General features: G+C 46.5%; 3 protein-coding genes across 3 annotated transcripts in view; 1 reads left to right on the top strand and 2 right to left on the bottom strand.

The window, feature by feature from the left end:
- The first annotated feature begins 6,597 nt into the window (after window positions 1–6,597).
- On the top strand, window positions 6,598–11,735 carry LOC121867674. The gene is made up of 6 exons (XM_042367692.1): window positions 6,598–6,787; window positions 7,013–7,146; window positions 7,628–7,783; window positions 8,410–8,478; window positions 10,608–10,697; window positions 11,024–11,735. The coding sequence occupies exons 2-6, from the start codon at window positions 7,120–7,122 to the stop codon at window positions 11,189–11,191; spliced, it is 510 nt and encodes a 169-aa protein (XP_042223626.1). The 5' UTR covers window positions 6,598–6,787; window positions 7,013–7,119; the 3' UTR covers window positions 11,192–11,735.
- A 2,934-nt stretch (window positions 11,736–14,669) lies between these two features.
- LOC121867742 (cilia- and flagella-associated protein 251-like) lies at window positions 14,670–16,365 on the bottom strand. The gene is made up of 3 exons (XM_042367805.1): window positions 16,050–16,365; window positions 15,542–15,657; window positions 14,670–15,400 (listed from the first exon to the last, which is right to left on the bottom strand). The coding sequence occupies exons 1-3, from the start codon at window positions 16,311–16,313 to the stop codon at window positions 14,962–14,964; spliced, it is 819 nt and encodes a 272-aa protein (XP_042223739.1). The 5' UTR covers window positions 16,314–16,365; the 3' UTR covers window positions 14,670–14,961.
- Window positions 16,366–16,638: 273 nt separating this feature from the next.
- The window catches only part of LOC121867743 (glutamic acid-rich protein-like), a 12,496-nt gene continuing 5,273 nt past the window's right edge, over window positions 16,639–23,861 (bottom strand). The window contains exons 6-15 of the mRNA XM_042367806.1: window positions 23,376–23,671; window positions 20,845–20,965; window positions 20,535–20,612; window positions 19,854–19,955; window positions 19,441–19,569; window positions 18,988–19,083; window positions 17,941–18,016; window positions 17,585–17,692; window positions 17,302–17,444; window positions 16,639–16,986 (exon numbers count right to left, since the gene is read on the bottom strand). Coding sequence (XP_042223740.1) covers window positions 16,654–16,986; window positions 17,302–17,444; window positions 17,585–17,692; window positions 17,941–18,016; window positions 18,988–19,083; window positions 19,441–19,569; window positions 19,854–19,955; window positions 20,535–20,612; window positions 20,845–20,965; window positions 23,376–23,671 — 1,482 coding nt within the window. The 3' untranslated portion in view covers window positions 16,639–16,653. The remainder of the gene's footprint in view (window positions 16,987–17,301; window positions 17,445–17,584; window positions 17,693–17,940; window positions 18,017–18,987; window positions 19,084–19,440; window positions 19,570–19,853; window positions 19,956–20,534; window positions 20,613–20,844; window positions 20,966–23,375; window positions 23,672–23,861) is intronic.

The following is a 23,861-nucleotide window of genomic DNA, read 5'->3' on the forward strand; positions in this document are numbered from 1 at the left end:
CAGGTACATGTGTGTGGCAGCAGTGGGCGAAACAAAAAATGGCAACAATTCCGTATATGTGATTAATGGCAGCAGAGGGCGACAATAAAAATAGCAACAATTGCCTTATATGTGAATAATGGCAGCAGAGGACGAAAACAAATGGCAACAATTGCCTAGATACATAACATTTGTGTGTGTGTGTGTGTGTGTGTGTGTGTGTGTGTTATTCTTCTTAGATACACTTATGACGTCACACACTATAGAGACATAACACCTCTACTATTCCCTTCCTCCCCACACCTGCACTCACCCACACACTCACAACCAGCCCATCACACTACTCCGCCACCCACCCACCCACCACCCACCACCCACCAGCCCACCCACCCCCACCCACCCACCCAATCCCAGTGGCAGTATAGGCAGAGACACCCAACAGGTAACATCAATACAGCCAGGTAGAGAGACGTACAGTGTTTACAGAGGAGGCACTGCGGTGACAAGTGCAGGTACAGTGTGTATGGTGCAGTGGTACAAAGAACAGTGTAATAATGGTACAGTGCTACAGTGGAGGCAGTGTGGTGTCTTACAGTGCTACAGTGGAGGCAGTGTGGTGTCTTACAGTGGAGGCAGTGTGGTGTCGTGGTTCCAAATGTTGTGACAGGAATGGTTAATGTTGTTTGAAAACACTGTGAACCTTTTGTTGACTATAGATTGTAAACAGTGAATTAGAGGGTGTAGGTGGGTGCAGGGTGTAGGTGGGTGTGGGGGTGTGGGTGGGTGTGGAGTGTGGGTGGGTGTGGGTGGGTGTGGGGTGTGGGTGGGTGTGGGGTGTGGGGTGGGTGTGGGGTGTGGTGGGTGGGTGTGGGGTGTGGGTGTGGGGTGTGGGTGTGGGGTGTGGGTGGGTGTGGGTGGGTGGGTGTGGGGGTGTGGGTGGGTGTGGGTGGGTGTGGGTGGGGGGTGTGGGTGGGTGTGGGGGTGTGGGTGGGTGGTGTGGGGTGGGTGTGGGTGGGTGTGGGGTGTGTGGGGGGGTGTGGGTGTGGGGGTGTGGGTGGGTGTGGGGGTGTGGGTGGGTGTAGAGGGTGTGGGTGGGTGTAGGGGTGTGGGTGGGTGTGGGTGGGTGTGGGGTGTGGTGGGTGTGGGGGTGTGGGTGGGTGGGGTGTGGGTGGGTGTGGGGGTGTGGGTGGGTGTGGGGTGTGGGGTGTGGGTGGGTGTGGGTTGTGGGTGGGTGTGGGGTGTGGGGGTGTGGGTGGGTGTGGGGTGTGGGTGGGTGTGGGGTGTGGGTGGGTGTGGGGTGTGGGTGGTGTGGGGTGTGGGTGTGGGTGTGGGGTGTGGGTGGGTGTGGGGTGTGGGTGGGTGTGGGGTGTGGGGTGGTTGTAGAGTGTGGGTGGGTGTGGGTGGGTGTGGGGTGTGGGTGGGTGTGGGGTGTGGGGGTGTGGGTGGGTGTGGGGTGTGGGTGGGTGTGGGGGTGTGGGTGGGTGTGGGGTGTGGGTGTGGGGTGTGGGTGGGTGTGGGGTGTGGGTGGGTGTGGGTGTGGGGTGTGGGTGGGTGTGGGGTGTGGGTGGGTGTGGGGGTGTGGGTGGGTGTGGGGTGTGGGTGGGTGTGGGGGTGTGGGTGGGTGTGGGGTGTGGGTGGGTGTGGGTGGGTGTGGGGTGTGGGGTGGGTGTGGGGTGTGGGTGGGTGTGGGGTGTGGGGGGTGTGGGTGGGTGTGGGGTGTAGAGGTGTGGGTGGGTGTGGGGGTGTGGGTGGGTGTGGGGTGGGTGGGTGTGGGGTGTGGGTGGGTGTGGGGTGTGGGGTGGGTGTGGGGTGGTGGGTGTGGGGTGTGGGTGGGTGTGGGTGGGTGTGGGGTGTGGGGTGTGGGTGGGTGTGGGTGGGTGTGGGGTGTGGGGTGTGGGTGGGTGTGTGGGGGGTGTGGGTGGGTGTGGGGGTGTGGGTGGGTGTGGGGTGTGGGTGGGTGTGGGTGGGTGTGGGTGGTGTGGGGTGTGGGGGGTGTGGGGTGTGGGTGGGTGTGGGTGGGTGTAGGTGAGTGTGAGGGGTGTGGGTGGGTGTGGGGTGTGGGTGGGTGTGGGGTGTAGGTGGGTGTGGGTGGTGTGGGGGTGTGGGGTGTGGGGTGTGGGTGGGTGTGGGTGGGTGGGGTGGGTGGGTGTGGGGTGGGTTGGGTTGTGGGGTGTGGGTGGTTGTGGGGTGTGGGGTGTGGGTGTGGGTGTGGGGTGTGGGTGGGTGTGGGGTGTGGGTGGGTGTGGGGGGTGTGGGTGGGTGTGGGTGGGTGTGGGTGTGTGGGGGGGTGTGGATGTGGGGGTGTGGGTGGGTGTAGAGGTGTAGGTGGGAGGTGGGTGTGAGGGTGTAGAGGTGGGTGTAGGTGGGTGTGAGGTGGGTGTAGAGGTGTAGGGGTGTAGAGGGTGTAGGTGGGTGGGTGGGTGTGGGTGGGTGTAGAGGGTGTAGAGGGTGTAGAGGTGTGTGTGGGGTAGGTGGGTGTAGGTGGGTGTAGGGGGGTAGGTGGGTGAGGGGTGTGGGTGGGTGTAGAGGGTGTAGGTGGGGTGTAGAGGGTGTAGGTGGGTGTAGAGGTGTAGGTGGGGTGTAGGGGGGTAGAGGGTGGTAGGTGGGTAGTGGGTGTGGTGGGTAGAGGGTGTAGAGGGTGTGGGTGGGTGTAGAGGGTGTGGTGGGTGTGAGAGGGTGGTGGGTAGAGGTGTAGGTGGGTGTAGAGGGTAGGGGTGTAGAGGTGGGTGGGTGTGGGAGGGTGTAGGTGGGTGGTGGGTGTAGAGGTGGGGGTAGAGGGTGTAGAGGTAGGTGGGTGTAGGGGGTGGGTGGAGGTGGGGTGTGGGTGGGTGTAGAGGGTGGGTGTAGAGGTGGGTGTAGGGGTGTAGGTGGGTAGAGGTGTAGAGGGTGGGTGTAGAGGTGGGTGAGGGTAGGTGGGTAGGTGGGTGTAGAGGGTGTAGGTGGGTGTAGAGGGTAGGTGGGTGTGAGGGTGTAGGTGGGTGTAGGTGGGTGTAGAGGGTGTAGAGGGTGTAGGGGTAGGGGGTGTAGGTGGGTGGAGAGGGTGTAGGGTGGGTGTAGGGGTGTGGGTGGGTGTAGGTGGGGTGTAGGTGAGTGTAGAGGGTGTAGAGGGTGTAGAGGGTGTGGGTGGGTGTAGAGGGTGGGTGGGGTGTGTATTAAGTGTAGTACACAAGTGTGGCTAGATACAACACACACACACACACACACACACACATCTCACATCTCACACACATGCACACAGAGAAACACACACACACACACATACACATCTCACGCACACATACACATCTCACACACACACACACACCACACAGAGAAACACACACACAAGAAACACACACACACACACACACACACACACACACACACACATGCACACAGAGAAAACACACACACACACACATACATGCACACAGAGAAACACACACACACACACACACACACACACACAACACACACACATCTCACACTTGCACACAGAAAACACACACACACATACACATTCACACACATACACATTCCACACACAGAGAAACACACACACACACACACACATGCACACAGAGAAACACACACACATAAGGATGACCCCCACCACCATCTCTCGCAGGATAAGTGAAGGACTCTTAACCACATCAGTCCCAACCATGAACGTCCCAAGTCAACACAAAGCCCCCAGGAAGGTCTTCAAGATCCAGGAGTCTAGAGAAAGTCCTTTGGAAGAGTTTGGGCTTGAAGGATCCAGTAAAAAGGACTTTGAACTTGAAGGATCCAGTAAAAAGGACTTTGAACTTGAAGGATCCAGTAAAAAGGACTTTGAACTTGAAGGATCCAGTAAAAAGGACTTTGAACTTGAAGGATCCAGTAAAAAGGACTTTGAACTTGAAGGATCCAGTAAAAAGGACTTTGAACTTGAAGGATCCAGTAAAAAGGACTTTGAACTTGAAGGATCCAGTAAAAAGGACTTTGAACTTGAAGGATCCAGTAAAAAGGACTTTGAACTTGAAGGATCCAGTAAAAAGGACTTTGAACTTGAAGGATCCAGTAAAAAGGACTTTGAACTTGAAGGATCGGACGTGTGTGAGTGTTCAGGCCAGGAGGTGAACCAGGTGTTGCAGCCTTGTCTCAGGCCTCTACGTGTTGCTCTCAGGGCTGTGGGCATCGTGCCTTATGTGTACGACGAGGCCTCATGTACGTATAGGTCAGTGTGCACGAGCTGGGCCATGATACACACGGTAATCACGGCTGTATACCTGAGCGTCTTGTTGGTTACTACCGTGGTGGGTCTAACGGCTATGTTCACACGTCAATCTGACCCTAACGTCACCCAGGACAAGGACGTACAGGCTATCAAGTTAACGGGGGTCATCTTGGTGTCCGAGTGCTTGGTTAACGCCTGGACACAAGTGATCAATGTCTTGTATTACGGTCGACGCGCTTGTGGTCTCCTCAACGACTGGAACACCTTGGTGGCCGGGACTGATCTGAATCCGGTGCAGGGTGTCCGATCGTCAGTACTTCTGCAGGTCATCTTTCTGGCCTTCTTTTGGTGTGCCCTGTTGACCCTGACCCTTCTGGACTACCCTAAGATCATAGGTCATGTCCTAGACGGCGTGGCACAGGGTATGTTGATGGTGCCACCAGCCTGGTCTACACAACACCCTGCCTTGGCAATGGTATGTTTGCTATATACCCTGACCTGACCTGACCTGACCTAACCTGACCTAACCCTACCTAACCTAACCTGACCTGACCTGACCTGACCTAACCTAACCCTACCTAACCTTAACCTAACCAAAATAAACCTAACTGAGCTTCCATATTTAACCTAACTCACTCAACCTAACACAACTTAACCTAACGCCATCTGTAGTCACCAACACAATACCATTCATAAACACGGTCAATATAACCTTCTTAAAACTATTACTTACACCAACAATAAACAATCTTTCAAAATATAATAAATAGCTTAAAATATAATAGAGGTGTACTAAATAATAACTCTCCTTTATACTTAATTATATAAGAATGAGTTAGTGTTTATTGATCTATACGACTATACACAACCTGGATTTATAGTTCCCCTTATGAGAGGTGTACCGGCTTATATATCTTATACATCCTAGCTATATCAGGGTTATAGTGTTGTAACATGATATTAATAGTGTGTGTGTGTGTGTGTGTGTGTGTGTGTGTGTGTGTGTGTGTGTGTGTGTGTGTGTGTGTGTGTGTGTGTGTGTGTGTGTGTGTGTGTGTGTGTGTGTGCGTGTATTATCTATCTAGCATTTCAAAAATTCCAATTTGTTTACATCTGTTGCTGGGGTGTGAAGCTCCGCCCACACCCGCCCTCATGTCCTGGGAGGGGCGTGGCTAACTGTAGCTCCGCCTATTAGGAGGACCACACGGGCTCAGTGGGAAGGGGGCGTGGTTTGCCATGACTCCGCCCACTATATACAAGTTAGAATGAGTACTCTGCCGTCACTCACTACACGACACACAGGCTGCTGGGTGTAGGGAGGAGGATGGAGGCGAGTGTCAAGGTGCTGTATGACACACGTGACACACTCAGTCCTCAGGTGTCACATCGGGTGTCAAAGTTAAGGTAGAGGTGTAGTGATGGAGGCTGGTGGTGAGATGAAAGGTGGCTGGCTGGGCGGACTAAGGGGCCAGGGCCAGTTAGTGAAGGCCAAGCAAGACATGTGGGCATCGAGGGTGGAGAGACGCCTCAGAGGTGTGAGGTTCGATGAGGCCTTCGGGATCCCTGAACCTCGACAGGATGTGATGAAGGATGAGCTTGAGATGATGGGTGTATTGATGCTTCCTGGGGGTGACCACGGGGCCCCTAGGATCACCAACACCCTCAAACCGCCTCTCATGCCCTTCAGGATCTTGATGAGAATCTTAGGGGTCATGCCATACACCTACGACCTCGCTGACGGACGATACAAAGTCAACCTCAAGAGTCTGGCCGGCTTCCACACCCTCCTGACGGCTCTGTACTTCACCGCACTGATCATCACCACTATGGTAGGCCTTGTCACCACCTTCACCAGCAGAGAGACTCACCACACACAGGAGGAGATCAACGTCTTCGGTATTAAACTCATGGTCGTGATCCTCATAGCCGGGAACCTAGTCAACGCCTGGGCACAAGTCCTCAATGCCATCTACTCCGGAAGTCGTCTATGCGAACTACTCAACACGTGGAACAGCCTCGTTGCCGCGGCTGATCTGGACCCCACGGACGGTCTGTACGTGGTTGTCCGTGTTCAGGTCTTGTTTCTGATGTTGTTCTCAGTGTCGTTCATGGTCATGGCTGTCTCAGGTGTCCCAGCTGTTGTGTCTCATGGATTTGATGGTGTGGCTCAGATGATCCTCTTAATGCCTCACACCTGGTTCACCCTCTCACCTGCCCTCACCAAGGTAATACACACAAACACACACCCAACACATACACCCACACAAAATATATACACACACATACTGTACATACACCAACACACACACATACACACCAAAACACACACACACATCTACAAGGTTTTTTAAAGAGAGAGAGAGAGAGAGAGAGAGAGAGAAATGTATATATATATATTGACAGAAAGACAGATAATTCCAGGCAGACAGACAGATACCTAACTAACAATATACACCCCCACCACACAGGTACTGCGGGTGTTAACATGTGTAGTATGCCTTCATATCTTCTGTGTGTTTAAGGGGTCATTATTCTCCTTTACCACAAACTGTCACCTCCTCAAGAACGGTCTAGGCGCTTGGAACACTCAGCTCAGGAACACCCTTGAAGGTATGTTAACTTAATCTAATCTAACAAAACCTTTCTTAATTCCTCAAGAAATTCAGTTATTGTACTCAAGGGGTTAAGACATTGGACTCGAGGGGTTAAGTCATCGTACTCAAGGTTTAAACCATCGTACTCAAGGTTTAAATCACCGTACTCAAGGGTTTAAGACATCGTACTCAAAACTAAGTCATCGTACTCAATACATTTACTCAACTTTCTCCCCACAAGACATCTGGCAACGCAGGGATCGAACCAGAGGACGCCTTGGCCTTCTGGTCCAAAGTCACTACCAACTAGTCCGTCTAGTCCGTGAGACAGAGTACATCTTCGGTCCAATGCTACAGTGTTATTATGCATCTACGGTGAGTACATTGGCAGGTTTGTCTGTCTAAGATGAGTTAGTTGGGTTTTTTAATACAAGTTCGGTCGGTTAGATACGTTCTCATATCACCAGTTAGGAGGAAATTGATTATTTTTACCTTTGTTATTTTAAGGATCTAATATCTCTTAAACCACCTCCCCACCCCTCTCTCTCCCTCACCCCTCTCACCCACCCCTCTCTCTCTCCCACAACCACCCACCCACCCCTCTCTGTCTCCCACAACCACCCACCCACCCACCCCCCTCTGTCTCCCACAACCACCCCACCCACCCCCTCTGTCTCCCCACCACCTGCCACCCCTCTCTCACCCACCCACCCACCCCCTCTGTCTCCCACAACCACCCACCCATCCCTCTCTGTCTCCAACCACCCACCCACCCCTCTCTGTCCCCACAACCACCCACCCACCCACCCCCTCTGTCTCCCACAACCACCCACCCATCCCTCTCTCTTCCATACAGGTGATAATTCTCTGCACCGAGTTGTACCTCTTAGCCTACCGTATAGGGTCCAGTCAATACTCAGCTGATGGGGTAATAGCTACAAGCCTCATGACACTACAGACTGCAGCCGTCTTTGTGCAGGTGTCTCTCTCGGCTGCTGCTGTACAGGAGGTGGTAAGTCTGTCTGTTCGTGTGTGTGTGTGTGTCTGTCTGTCTGTCACAATACCAACAGCAGACCACCAGTGAATACCTTAGCATGTGAAAGCTTGTATACAAAGATTTTATTCAGAGGCGAAGAAATATTTCCAAAGAGAGAGAGAAAAAAACCACCACACACAATACACCACAACCACCTAATCACAGACCCAACCACCATACTAAATCTCACATCTATACCAACATACATACTTCTATACATACCATATTGTGTATAATGAAGAATAATTGATACCTTTAGGGTGTATAGGAACTGATGTGTGAATGAATGGAATGTGAATGAATGATCTTGAGTGAATGTTTGGTCGGGATGTTGATGGTGATGGAATGTTATATTGAAATTTATAAATGTGTTATTGTAGTCTAGGCTGACCTGACCTGACCTGAGAGAGAGAGAGAGAGAGAGAGAATATGTGTGTATGACTGTGTATATGTAGCTCTGAATATGTACGTACTTGCAGTGTATATATATATATATATATGTAGGTAAGTGTATGTATATCTATCCATGTGCACGAGTGTCTGTGTGCGTGTGTCTGTTTAACCTACCCTACCCTACCCTAACGTAATCTTTCCACCACCAGGCCGATGACAGCATAGATGTATTAAGAAGAGGTCTTCCCTATGACACTTCAGACAGAGACAAATTTAATGTAAGTACCTCACCTGTCAGTACCTCACCTGTTGTACTGCGCACATCATTGTCATTCCTAAAAACCCCATTTAATTCATATTACGCTACACAACATTGAAATCCACCGCGCTTGTAGAATCTCAGAGAACGGGAAACATTGATAAAGGATAACTCACCTACTCAATGTTACTGAATCATGTGTTGTATTGTACCCAGGTAAGGTTATATTATGTTAATTGTATGTATTCATAGCATTAAGGAGAACTCAGGGTATCCATAAGATGATTGGGAAAGTCCAGTTGAGCCGGACTAGTGTACTGTAGGACTAGGTGTGGATCATGGTTTGAAGGTCATACTATTTACGTCTGTGAACGTGTAGCGAACATAACTTCCACAGATATCATATGAAAATACATGAGAACAATGATCTGGAAAAAGGATAAATGTATCAAAACTATGTGAGGTGTTGGAAGTGACCCAGAAACTATACTTGAAAGGAAATATCGTGTATGCGTCGGTGTGAACTTAATACACCTCGTATCCTCGCTATGACATATACCCACGACAGGTACAGTGATCAGAGAATCTTATGTCTGTGTTCAAATAGTGCAATGGGTGAGAGGAGGATCCCTAATTACAGTTTTAAGTGAAGTGGATATACCCACACCATGAACATTCGGCCTTTGTTTGGGGAGCGTCCTGTACCCGCCTCGAGTGTGCCGCGTTGATATTATAGCCCAATGAATTTACCCACGAACTGGCAAACCAAGACCTTACCTTAGTGTGTAATTTAGGATTAAAATATGTGTTTATACGGCATGAGTTACAACATACAGGAAAGTGTTCAGGTGAGAACCGTAAGAAATAAAAGTAAAAATTAAAGATTGGAAACTGTAGGCCTACGCGGTGACGAGCGGCGGGGCACTGCCCTCAGTACCCTCCGTTCTACCGTCACCTCAGGTCAGTGTCCTATCGGGCTATATCCCGCCCTGTAATTAAGGCTTATATAGCAGTTATTACAGTTTAAAGCTTTGCCTGATGTATAAGTGTAATAGTAATGTGTCAGGGTGTGTGATAACCACCCGTCAGGCATTATTTCTGAGTACCCTCCGTTCTACCGTCACCTCGGGTCCCATGCGGTCGGAGTGCCTTGCTGGGCGGCGGCCATTATCCCTGTGAGCATCCCACCAGGTGGTGACTACTCCCAGCTATGCCAATCCACTGTGAACCTGTGGATTCCCAGCACCTCACTCCAAATGAGTAGTAACAAATAAGCAGACCGTGAGAAACTCCGCGGTCGTCACTTGGAGCGACCTATAATACCAGGCGTAGAAATAGTACTGGTATGTCTCTTGGTGAAGCCCTCGTCTTTACCCACCGAGGGCGGTGTGCGAACGAGGCGCCTGTCGTGTATACCTAAAAGTTACAATGAGTCCCATACCTGCAGGGGAGGAGTGTAACATGTGTGTTGAGATGGTGCTACTATGTATGATAACCGACGGTGCTATATTCCATACAGGTGGAGCAGTCTGATGTGTTAAGGGATAGTGTAAGAAGGAATGACCGAGGTAAGGTGGTCACAGATTGTTATGCAATAAGTAGGTGGATGACACGCCATTAATGTAAGACGTCTGGGGCCCATCTGGGTAACCAACATTTTCGTTGTTCTTCTGAGGAAGACCAATTCATTTGTATGTTTTTTACCAGTATGCTTTATAAAGAATAAATTAATTAAGACATATTATGGTTTCACCCTTCCTTCCCCTTATCGATCTGGTCAATGAAAAACCTAACCCAATGCCTAGTCCACTCTGCACGCTACCTAACGAGCTACATGCTGTCCAGAGGGGGTCTGGTGGCAGCAACCCTTAGAAATTAAGATTAGAGTTAAGTATTTACCCTTAGTATTAGTGACCCCCAGTCTGGCAGTATATTGTCAGTACCTCACCTGTCAGTACCTCACCTGTCAGTACCTCACCAGTCTGTACCTCACCAGTCAGTACCTCACCTGTAAGTACCTCACCTGTCAGACAGTGAGTGTTATCAGTTAATGAATCAGTCAGGTAGTAAGTCAGTCTTTGCTATGGTGTTTTGTGTGGTTAGGTCAGGTGAGGTCAAACACTATCTCTCTCTCTCTCTCTCTTACAGAAAGACGAATTGACGACAGCATTGACAGGGTCGCCCTTGTACATCACTGGTGGCAAATTCTTCGTCATCAATCGACCATTTATCATAACAGTGAGTGGGTGTGTGGTGGGTGTGTTGTGGGTGTGTGGTGGGTGTAATGGTGGTAGGTGTGTGTGAAGCGTATGTGTAGTGGTGGTAGGTGTGTGTGAAGCGTATCTGTAGTGGTGGTAGGCAGTGGGTGGTAGTGTTTAGTGGTGTGGGGGAAATAGTGGGTGTAAGTGGTGTGTGGTGGTGGTGGGTGTAGTGGTGGTAAGTGTGGTGGAGGTGTAGTAGTAGTATTGTGTAAACGGTCTTCTGCCCTACACAAAACACGTCACTTAATAACATCACTTAACTCAATCTTCCCTCACACAAAACATCTCACATCACCCCTACAGGTACTGAGTGCGGTCGTCACTTACTTTATCGTCATGATCCAGTTTATGCAGCCCAGCCAATCAGAGCAGCAGGATGCATCGAACTACACTCTCTCTCTCAATATCACCGATGTCAGCCAATTAAACTTCACCAATTTCAGCCAATTTAATCTCACCGATGTCAACTAGCTGGACTTCAACTGCAATCAATTTAACCTCACTGACATCAACAAGCTGGACTTCTAAATAACAGCTTAATCTCAGCTTAAGTGTAAAGTCATTCTGAAAGTAAATATGTGGATATTTATAAGTTAATTGTAAATCTATGAAACATGTTTTGGATGATTCAGTAATGATGAAATAATGACCAATAATGATGTTATAGAGATAATCAGGTCTTACAACCTCTCAGAACCTCTCACAACTTCTCAGAACCTCTCACAATGCCTTACAACCTCTCAGAACCTCTCACAATGCCTCACAACCTCTCAGAACCTCTCACAATGCCTCAGAACCTCTCACAATGCCTCAGAACCTCTTACAATGCCTCACAATGCCTCACAACCTCTCAGAACCACTCACAACTCTACGTTTCACAACACTCACTTGTAAACGTCATCCCATTCTGTTATATAATCTTGTTTATTTGTAAGAGCAATAATTATAATACTGGTCTATGATTTGTTAAATTATTGTACATTTTTTCAGTTTATTCACAGAAATTATTGAAATATTGAGTTGTTTTTTTTGACCTTTGAGAAGAAGTAGAGCATTAACCCCTTGAGTATGATGATTTAACCCCTTGAGTATGATAATTTAACCCCTTGAGTATGATGATTTAACCCCTTGAGTATGATGATTTAACCCCTTGAGTATGATAATTTAACCCCTTGAGTATGATGATTTAACCCCTTGAGTATGATGATTTAACCCCTTGAATATTATGACTTAACCCCGAGTTAAGACACAAGGGTTAAAACACTATATTTCTACTCATTTAAATAACATGGGTTAAAAATTTTGATCTATACATTGTAATAGAGAGAAATGGGTCAAACACACTTTGTTTATACCGTTTATGACATGGGCTAAAAAAAAACTTGGTTTAAACAACAGGAAATATGAAATAAAATCCAAAATGGTCAAGTAGGAGAACCTGTATTTATTGAAACATGTTAACGATCGAACATAAAAGCAATTAAACTTGACCTTAAATCACATTCGTACAATTATACTTAAAAAAAAAAAACCAGGTGATTTTAAGATTTCTAAATAATAAAAATTAGTTAAGGAACGTAATTGTCTCCTTAATCATATGAAACGCACACTGAACATAATAAAAATACTTGGTAATTTTGAGTTGTGTTTTACTGTCCCGAACACGACAAAACGCACTCAAAAAATTCCTTGGTAAATATGAGGTGTGTTTTAATGACCCTAACACGAAGAAACGCATTCAAACAAACTAATAAAAAAAAAAAAATACATCCTGAATATATGAGAGTGCGTTTTAATGTTCCTAAATAGACGCACTTAAAAAAAAACATGGTAAGTGTGAAATGAATTTTTAGAATTCAACTTATAATCCAAATTTTAAATCTATGTTCATATAAAAGATTCCAACGCTGTAGAACTTTAATACAAGACAACTGTTTTATTATCGTTTCTATTCAATAACTTGTAAAATGTATCCATAAATTGGTGCAATAATACCAACAGTACAGTAAAGTTGATGTGTCTTAACCTAACCTAACCAAACCTAATCTAACCTAACAAACACTTTCTAACCTAACCTAACATAACCAAACATGAATCTAACCTGGTCTAACCTAACACTAACCAAACCTATCCGATCATCCGGTGGTTCATCAAGCGAGTTAACTTTAGGTTAATGTGGCTTTGTCTGAGAGATTGGGGGGGGTTAATGTCAACAAGATCTGGGCTAATGTAACAGTGGCCATCTCTAGGAAGGGAGGACAGGGGATCTTGACCTCACATTAACCAACACTGGGAACCTGACCTCACATTAACCAACTACAAATTTAAGGTATACAGAAAGCCCACACAGGTAGACAGTTTCATACACTTTTTATCGAATCACCTGGTGTCTACCAAAATGTCAGTTTTTCTGCTATGTTCTTAAGATGTCTGTTTATTTGTGACGCTGAATTTATTGATGATGAATTGAAACACATTCGTTCCATTGCACAAAAACTTGGGTACCCTTGTGTGTTTGTTGATCATTGCCTTAAAAGGGCTAAAAAATCCTTTCATTCCTCTCAAACCAGGCAAATTCCTACACTTAAGAATATTTTGACTCTGCCCTATCGTAATGAATTTGTCCCGTTAGTTCGGTCCCTCAAACTACTAAATATTAATGTTGTTTTCAAGTATGACTCAACCATTACCAATATGTTAATAAGGAATAGCCCAAGTTTGAATGTAAATGGAAGTGTTTATTGTATTCCATGTAGCAAATGTAATGGTAATTATGTAGGACAGACATGAAAAACATTGCTGCTCAGAATCAGACAACATAAGTACAATATCAGAACAGCATCTGAAAGCAGTGCCCTGTTCGTTCATGTTACGAATAATAATCATCTCATTGCTTGGGAAAAAAGCTTAGAAGTATTCAAATCATCTTGTGTCACAGAAAGACTTCTGGTTGAAGCTTGTTTGATTAAGGAATTAAAATCAATAAACCTTAGTGATGGTCAGTTCAAAACTGATATGTTACATAAATTTATTTGTCAGTGGCCCAAGGTTAAAAATGCTTTGAAAACCTTTGATCTAGATGTATGATAGTTATTAGTGGGTCCCTTATTTTTGACCTGACCTGACTAGTCACGTCACCCCCCTTATCTTAAGCTCCTCTACGTGTGTGTTGGTGTGGGGATTAGTGGATGACATCATTATGACCTGACCACATGTTTAATAAGGTCACCCTGTATATTTAAGCCTCTCTCTGTCCATGTAATCCAGTTCCCTCTGAAGATGTCTTGAATAAAGACAAAAGCTAAGGTGCTCCGTTGTTTCCCTTTTCCCCGTGTGATTTTATCAAGAATAACCAACTCTATATTGACCTCACATTAACCCTCTTTAGAACAGTGACCTCACAGTACCTGGTTCTACATACACCAGAGTCACTGATCCCATTTTAACACTCAAGTCAGTGGGATCAGCATAAGCCAAATGAAAACCCTAAATCATCTTCTTTACATTCATGGTTACATTACTTTCCGTCACGATCGTCTGTCGTCGTCAATGTCTCGATTCACGTGTCTTAGGCCTCAAGATTGGCTGGCAAGAAGTGGACAGTGCCAAGGTAAGTGGACAGTGCCAAGGTCTCGGTTAACCAAAATACTTCACTTCGTAATTTGTTTTTTTATCTACGAACTTTTGTCGATTAAAAAAATATTCCATTACAAAGTTTTTATGGAATTTTATCTTTAAAGTCTAAAGGTATGGAGACAAAATTTCCACTGATGATGGCCACCGTCCCTACAGCTAACTACCACTGATGATGGCCACCGTCCCTACAGCTAACTACCACTGATGATGGCCACCGTCCCTACAGCTAACTACCACTGATGATGGCCACCGTCCCTACAGCTAACTACCACTGATGATGGCCACCGTCCCTACAGCTAACTACCACTGATGATGGCCACCGTCCCTACAGCTAACTACCACTGATGATGGCCACCGTCCCTACAGCTAACTACCACTGATGATGGCCACCGTCCCTACAGCTAACTACCACTGATGATGGCAGCTATTTAAAGATCAGGTTATGATCTATTACACCTAAACAGACCAACCATCCGCTCGCCAAACCAGCCAACTTAACCTACAATTGAGCCTACACGATGTTGTACCTGTAATATTTCTCCTGCCACAAAATCGGGTCATCGTTATCCTGGTTAACCAATCACAAAATCGTCGAGAGGTCGGACCTATTTGCTGGGTCGCACTGTGCCTCTCCCTCGACCCCGACGGGCAGTTGGAGTGGTCGTTGGCTCACTGCTCTTTCTGACCTCTTCCTTCACCTGTACTACCTTTTCAATCTTCTTCTCCTCTACCTTTCCAATCTTCTTCTCCTCTACCTTTTCAATCTTCTTCTCCTCTACCTTTTCAATCTTCTTCTCCTCTACCTTTTCAATCTTCTTCTCCTCTACCTTTTCAATCTTCTTCTCCTCTACCTTGTCACTCTTCTTCTTCTTCTCCTCCTCCTCCTTCTCCTCCTCCTCCTTCTCCTCCTCCTCCTCCTCCTCCTCAACCATATCCTCTCCCACTTCCTCCACTTCATCCTCAAGTTCCTCCTTCATGGCTTCATCTATTGACTCCGGGGCCCCATTAGGTTCCTTCTCTGGGGTCTGTTTGTCGTCCTGCATGCTGAAACACAAACACAGGGCATTAAACGCAAAAGCTTTTACTGTCTCCTTACACACACACACACAATAAACCATGACTAACCATACACACCATAAACCATGACTCACCATACACCATGACTCACCATACACCATGACTCACCATACATCCTCTTCACCATAGTCACCATCATCATCTTCACCAACTTCCTGTATGTCCGAGTCATCCTCCAAGTCATCAGTTTTCAATCCTGTCAGGTCTTCATTTTCTTCTTCAACCTGCAATGATGACAATAATGATAACAATGATGATGACAACGATGACAATGATGATGATGACAATAATGATGATGATGATATAAACACAGGGAGAGAAGGAAGGAAGGTAGAGAGGGAGGGGAGAAGGAGGAAGAGACAAAGCAACTTGATATGAATATCTGTTATGTTAGGGAGAGAAGAAGGGAGGGAGGGAGGGGAAGGAAGGAAGGAAGGAAGAGAGAGAGAGAGAGAGAGCAACTTAACAATAATTTATGCTTATTTTCACATGATTATTAAACACCCAAATACTACCTGTGGGGGTAGGGTGGGTTAGGTTAGGTTAGGATGAGACCGAAATAATCTCCAGGTGATACAAACTAGGGATGACTAATCTCCTGGTCTCCGTCACTCACCGAATCATCATGCTCGTCTCCGTCCTCTTCTCCGCTGTGCATGTGTTGATCCCCGTCATCCGAGGCCTCATCGACCGTCTCCATATTGTGCATATCCTCGAAGCTGATCTCCTCCCCTTCGTCCTGTACTCCGCTCTTCTTCTTGGCCTCCTCCTCCTCCTCCTCCTCCTCCTCCTCTTCCTCTTCCTCCTCCTCTTCCTCCTTCATAATGGCGGCCAGTTCCTCGTTCTTCCTCTTGAGTGCCTTCATCTTCATCTCCTCCATCTCCAATTTCTTCCTCTTCTGTTCCCGCTCCTCCTATGTTAGCACGGAGGACACAAGAGGGTTAGAAATGTCTCCGTTAACACACAAGGTATGCATCAGCTATGGTGAATCCTAATATGGCAACTCTTTAAAAATATGGCGGTTCCTGGAAGAAAAAAATATGGCGACTCCCTGGGAAAAAAAATATGGCGACTCCCTTTAAAAATTATGGCAACTCCCTGGAAAACAATAATTTATGCTTATTTTCACATGATTATTAAACACCCAAATACTACCTGTGGGGGTAGGGTGGGTTAGGTTAGGTTAGGATGAGACCGAAATAATCTCCAGGTGATACAAACTAGGGATGACTAATCTCCTGGTCTCCGTCACTCACCGAATCATCATGCTCGTCTCCGTCCTCTTCTCCGCTGTGCATGTGTTGATCCCCGTCATCCGAGGCCTCATCGACCGTCTCCATATTGTGCATATCCTCGAAGCTGATCTCCTCCCCTTCGTCCTGTACTCCGCTCTTCTTCTTGGCCTCCTCCTCCTCCTCCTCCTCCTCCTCCTCTTCCTCTTCCTCCTCCTCTTCCTCCTTCATAATGGCGGCCAGTTCCTCGTTCTTCCTCTTGAGTGCCTTCATCTTCATCTCCTCCATCTCCAATTTCTTCCTCTTCTGTTCCCGCTCCTCCTATGTTAGCACGGAGGACACAAGAGGGTTAGAAATGTCTCCGTTAACACACAAGGTATGCATCAGCTATGGTGAATCCTAATATGGCAACTCTTTAAAAATATGGCGGTTCCTGGAAGAAAAAAATATGGCGACTCCCTGGGAAAAAAAATATGGCGACTCCCTTTAAAAATTATGGCAACTCCCTGGAAAAAAATATGGCGACTCCCTTTAAAAATTATGGCAACTCCCTGGAAAAAAATATGGCGACTCCCTGAAAAAAGTCAAATTCTTACAATTATGGCAACTTCTCCCCGACCCTAGGACACAACTCACCTCAATCTTGCTGAGGTGAGCGAGCATGTTGTTGTAGTGATCGAGAGACTTGAAGTGTTCCTCAGTGTCTGCTGCGGAGGTCAACCTTGCCATGCGACAAACTTGGCAGCGATAATGTGATTTTTTCCATATGAAGTTTAACCCTGAAAGAATACATATACATTAGGTCTATACATATAGTTTAAACCCTGAAAGATTAAATAAACATAAGGTCTCCACGTATATATTCTCCATTGGGGTACAGTACACACTCACAGTCATTCTGGGTGGGTGTGTGACTTACCTTGGGGCACAGACGGGTCGTACGGCAGCAGCGTCTCCGGGCTAGTCGCCTCTGCGTACTTGCATTTCTTCAGCAATTCAATGGTCTCGGCGAACAACTTGCCATTAGCTGTGGGGGTTCAACGGCGGTGAGAACGATTATTTACATCGAGAGGTCAATTAGCTCTGGGGGGGTTAATGGTGGTGAAAGGTCAATTAGATCAATCAGTGAGGCGTTTTTTTTTTTTTGACGTTTCTGAATCCAATTTGGTTTAATGTGGTTTCATGATTTTTTTTCTCAGCCAATCAAATTATTTTAACTACACACACACAAACATACATACACCCTTACCTGCCCTCCCACACCCTCCCCCTCACCATTCTCGGGTACTCCCACGTCATCTGTCTTGTTCTCATCCTCCTCCTTTTGTTTCTGCTCCAGTTCAAGTTGATTCTGTAAAAGACAGCATAGATTAGAGACAAAACGACAGGTGTTAATGTATACAGGTGTTAGTGTGTACAGGTGTTAATGTGTACAGGTGTTAGTGTGTACAGGTGTTAATGTGTACAGGTGTTAATGTGTACAGGTATTAATGTGTACAGGTGTTAGTGTGTACAGGTGTTAATGTGTACAGGTGTTAATGTGTACAGGTGTTAGTGTGTACAGGTGTTAGTGTGTACAGGTGTTAGTGTGTACAGGTGTTAGTGTGTACAGGTGTTAGTGTGTACAGGTGTTAGTGTGTACAGGTGTTAGTGTGTACAGGTGTTAGTGTGTACAGGTGTTAGTGTGTACAGGTGTTAATGTGTACAGGTGTTACTCTATTTACAAACACTTCAGAGTTACCAAACAAATTGTCTCTGTCTAATTGGCCGTTGGAGGTGGGAGCCGTAAGTACTGCTGTTATTTATACGTTTAAAATGGCGTTAAAAGTCGTTAACCTGTTAAATAATATGTTGTATTTATCACTAAGGTATAGCTGTACTGTATGACATTTATTTATTTACAATATGTTTGGTAGCTACGAGAGTACAGTTTCGACTCACGGACAACTGGACTCGCAAACAAAAGGACTCAAGAACACAACTCATTCGTAAATAATGATCTGTGTCGTACATAAAATAACATTACCAGCAATAAGATTCTACAGGGTGTCTAAAAAAAAAACACAGTGCCCTACAGATTGTTGTGACGATCGCGTGAATGTTTCTGCATCACACCGTCAACATCGTCTACGCTCGTGACGGCCCTCACACATCAAGAGGGACAATGTTGCTGTTGTATCGGAAAAACATTCACGCGACCTTCAAGACAGCCTGTGTATAGTGAGAATCCCTTCTATCTAATTCAATTTTAGAGTATGCAGAGAGAGAGAAAGGTCCATTATATCAAGGTCCCATCACACACACACACACACATGTACGTACCTTAAGATGAAGGAGGGATAGTCGGTGCTCCTCCAAGTCAGCCCTGTTGAAGTAGGTGTTACCACAGCACTGTACACGCAGGTAGTTCCTCAGTGCCTGCAAGGGGGATATACAGGAGTTTAGCTTTGGTTAGGTTTGGTTAGGTTATGGTTAGGGTAGGTTAGGTTAGGTATTCCTGTAGCGAGGGAGATACAGTGACGGAGAATGTGTTCTATTTCACCATAACCTACAAAATCATTTCTATTTCACCATAAACACATCTATTTCACCATAAACTCCTACAAAATCACTCCTATTTCACCATAATCACATCTATTTCACCATAAACCCCTACAAAATCACTCCTATTTCAACATAATCACATCAATTTCACCATAAACTCGTACAAAATCACACCGCTTTAGGCCTTCATTTAGCATCAATAACTGTAGTGAGGGAGGTACAGTGACTCACAATATGCTCTACAGTCTTGGCATGTTCCCTCATGTACCCGATGATCTCACACTGGCACTTGCGGCACCGAAGGATGGGTGCCATGATGCCTCGGCGATGGCTCTTGACTATGCGGCGTTGGGAGGCCAGCTACGGAGAGAGAGAGAGAGAGGTGTGGTAACTGAATGCACCTTAAACCTGGCACTGAAGAACAAAATAACAGATGACACTTTAAACTTGGCACTTAAACAGAATAACAGAGAACGCACCTTAGAATTGGCTCTTTATGAACAAAATAAGAGAACGCACTTTAGAATTGGCACTTTATGAGCAAAATAAGAGAGAACGCACTTTATAATTGGCACTTTATGAACAAAACAACAAATAACACACCTTAAAATCAGCCCTAAAGAACAAAATAACACAGAACGCACCTTAGACTCTGCCCTCAGGAAGTGGAGTATAGCCGCACCCTTAATGTGGAAAGCATACTTCATATTCTCGTGCTTTCGGCTCTCCAGGTGACGTAGGTAAGCCTGGGGGGGGGAGGGGACAGGTGTTAATACAGTACCTGGTATACTATTAATTACCTGGGGTTCACACAGGTACCAGGTATGCTATCTATGCACACAAACCTAGACACACACACGATCCTACAGGCGCACACAAGCCTAGACACGCGCACGAGCCTACATGCGCACACAAGCTTAGACACGCACACGAGCCTAGATACGTACACTTAATGACTGTGGAAATCAACTACGGGGATGGCAAACATCACCACTACACGTTACAATGTCCCTGAGTTTTGGTTGAGAATTAGATAGGTATGGAATAGTTAACTGACAATTTTAGGGATATTTTTTAAGTTTTGGGGGGAATTTTAAGGGATTTGTAGGGTTTTTAGGGATTTTAAGGTAAGATAATAATAAATATACCTTAAGATAATAAATACCTTGATATCTGGATGGAATTAGAGGTAGGGAATCTTTAGTTGGCAATTTCAGGGATTTTTGTGGAATTCTAGAGATTTTTAAGTATTTTGGGGGGAATTTTTTAAGAATTTTAGGGATTTTAAGGTAAATTAATAATAAATATACCTTGACAATAATTACCTTGATATCTGGGAACTTGGAGAGATTACACATGTGGCACTTTAGAGCCTCTCTCGGTAACCATGTGATCTCCTCAGACTGTGGACGAGATAGGAAGGTTAGTGGACAGATTTAATGAAAGATGATGATATAGATAGAGAAGAAGAGAGGAGGAGGAGAGGAGGGAAGAGGAAGAAGGAGGAGAGGAGAGGAAGAAGACAGATATTATAAATCAAAATAAAATGGAAAAATTAATCTTTATTTGATCACATATTTCAATGATAAAAACACCCACCCACACCCCCCACCCACACTCCCACCCACCGCTTACCTCCTTCTCGCCTCCTTTATCCTCTGCGGATTTCTTCTGCCCTTCTGCACCTTGGTGAAGCGACTCCTCCTCCTCCTCCTCCTCACTGCCTCCCTTCTTCTCCTCCTTGGATGCTGCTTCACTGGGAACGACAAATACTCGATGATTTATAGGAGGAGGAATGAGAACACCTAGACCGTCCTGTCCCATCCTGTTCCCCGTCCCCCGTCCCATCCCGTTCTGACCCCCGAAGGTTAATGAGAATACCTGTACAACTTTAAGTGTGTGTGTGTGTGTGTGTGTGTGTGTGTGTGTGTGTGTGTGTGTGTGTGTGTGTGTGTGTAAAGGTCATTTAGATCAGTGAAATTTTGGTTGAATGTGACTAAAATTTGGTTAGGTTAGGTTGGATGTGATCAAATTTGGTTAAAAGTTTAGTTAGCTGTGATTAGTTTTAGTTTAACTTGATTATATATACGACTAAATCTGGTTAGACCGGACTAGACTAGAGTCAATAAACTTGGCTTACATTCTTGAAGACAAAAGTTTAAATTCGTTTGGTTTTATATAGATTCGACAACAAACTACGACTGACGCGTAAGTGTACCTGTCCCAAACAAGTACATATTGGGAACACAATCTGTACAGGTATTCTTAGACCTCCGCGTAATAATGATAATAATAATGACAGGGTAGCAGACAATGACACCTAGTACAGGGAATACAGTTGAGATTATTAAGTATCAACTTTTACTTAATTATACAGGGCTTTCAAAACTGATGTCAGGATTACAAAATTGATGTCAGGGTTACAACATTGATGTCAGGGTTACAAAATTGATGTCAGGGTTACAAAATTGATGTCAGGGGTGAAAAAATTTACGTCAGGGTTTCAAAATTGCTGCTGAGGTTTCAAAATTGATGCCAGGGTTTCAAAATTGATGTCAGGGTTACAAAATTGATGTCAGGGGTGAAAAAATTTACGTCAGGGTTTCAAAATTGCTGCTGAGGTTTCAAAATTGATGCCAGGGTTTCAAAATTGATGTCAGGGTTACAAAATTGATGCCAGGGTTTCGAAATTGATGCCAGGGTTACAAAATTGATGCCAGGGTTTCAAAATTGATGTCAGGGTTACAAAATTGATGCCAGGGTTTCAAAATTTATATCAGGGTTTCAAAATTGATGCCAGGGTTTCGAAATTGATGCCATGGTTCCAAAATTTATGCCAGGGTTCCAAAACTGACACCAATGGGGTAGTATGACTCACACTAAACTCGTCGCTGGTAACGGGTAAATATCTCCGAGTCATCTCCTCCCCAGTGTTGTCTAGTACAGGATCTCTCCGACCCCCAGAGGTGTGGCGGAGATAGAGCCAAGGAACGAGATCTTGTGTAATATTAGCCTCTACAGATTTATGATTTACCCGACGATTAAAAATTCCCCCATCACCTAACCAAGTGCTCACCTGGTCACCCATCTCTTGAGTGGTCACCTGTAGTCACTCTCCTACCCCCAAGTGCTCACCTGGTCACCCATCTGTTGAGTGGTCACCTGTAGTCACTCTCCTACCCCCAAGTGCTCACCTGGTCACCCATCTGTTGAGTGGTCACCTGTAGTCACTCTCCTACCCCCAAGTGCTCACCTGGTCACCCATCTCTTGAGTGGTCACCTGTAGTCACTCTCCTACCCCCAAGTGCTCACCTGGTCACCCATCTGTTGAGTGGTCACCTGTAGTCACTCTCCTACCCCCAAGTGCTCACCTGGTCACCCATCTCTTGAGTGGTCACCTGTAGTCACTCTCCTACCCCAAGTGCTCACCTGGTCACCCATCACTTAAGTGCTCACCTGAGGTCACCCATTTCCCTTCCTCAAACAAAAGGTTTACCACATTGCCTGATGTTCAAGCACCCTGAAACTATGTGGGGTGAGGGAGGGAGGGTGAGGGAGGAAGGGGTGCTAATCTTCAGTGTACCATAAAGGCTAGAATTACAATTGGTCTCATTAATGGTCTGGACTACACCAACGATCAAGACTATCATCACTTATCACCATGAACCATTTTGACGGCCCTGTACTGTACACATGCATGAGGATGGTTAGTTTGTGGAGGTGTTTACAGAGTGGTACAGTTATTATGGGTGTGGAACATTGTTGTTGTTGACCGGGACAAGAGGGAAGGATAAAACAACTGAGCAGGTTGAGGTGTGGTTTATATCCACCTTAACTAATGATTCTATGAACTATATCTTAACACAAGAGTCACTCCAGCACAAGAGCCTGTAGTACTGTACTGCACTGTGCTGGAGTGAGTAATGTACCAATATTAAGGGCACCCACCTGGGAGGAGCCACAAGATACTGTACTTGTGTATAAGTAAATAATACCAACTTGTGGCGGGGACTACGGGTAAACTTACTGTTAATACATCACCTGGGAGACACCCGTCGCTGATCACCTGAAAGAGAAAATCTCGGCCGTCCTCCCGCACCCGCCGAGAGGCTAGTCTCGGTCACGGGAGTACCGTGGCGTGCGGGCGTACAGAGGCCGAGGCTTACCTCTGGCTGGCATCGGCTGTGGAGGCGTCGGCATCGTCCCTGTCCGGGTCTCCCGATGCTTTAGCCTCGTCCTTCGCCTTCTGATCCTTGGCCGCGCCCTTACTAGTCCTGGTATCGTGCCAGGGTTTACCGCGCCGGGCCTTTGCCACTTTCCTCGTCTGGTAATCGTTCCCGGCCTGGTGCTCGCCCGGACCGTAGGCCCGGCCGCCTCGGCCGCGCCGTTCCCAGGTCCGGCGGGGGCTGTAGTGACGGTCTCGCTGTGGATACTTGCGCGAGGGCGGTGGATGCATTCCATCCTGTGGGAGACACTCACCGCTCAATAACCCCGCACCAACCCGCCCCTTTAAGCAGAGCTTCGCCGGGGGAAGGACTCCCGGGCCACGCGAGCACCACGCGGGCCACGCTCGGGCCATCAAGGATCGGCGGCACAGTGTGCGGGACCACGACCGCTCCGGCTTACCCTACAATAGAACCTTCGGGCAAGAG

The sequence above is a fragment of the Homarus americanus genome, unplaced genomic scaffold, assembly GCF_018991925.1.
Source record: "Homarus americanus isolate GMGI-L3 unplaced genomic scaffold, GMGI_Hamer_2.0 scaffold46583, whole genome shotgun sequence".
In the NCBI taxonomy this organism is placed as follows: domain Eukaryota; kingdom Metazoa; phylum Arthropoda; class Malacostraca; order Decapoda; family Nephropidae; genus Homarus; species Homarus americanus.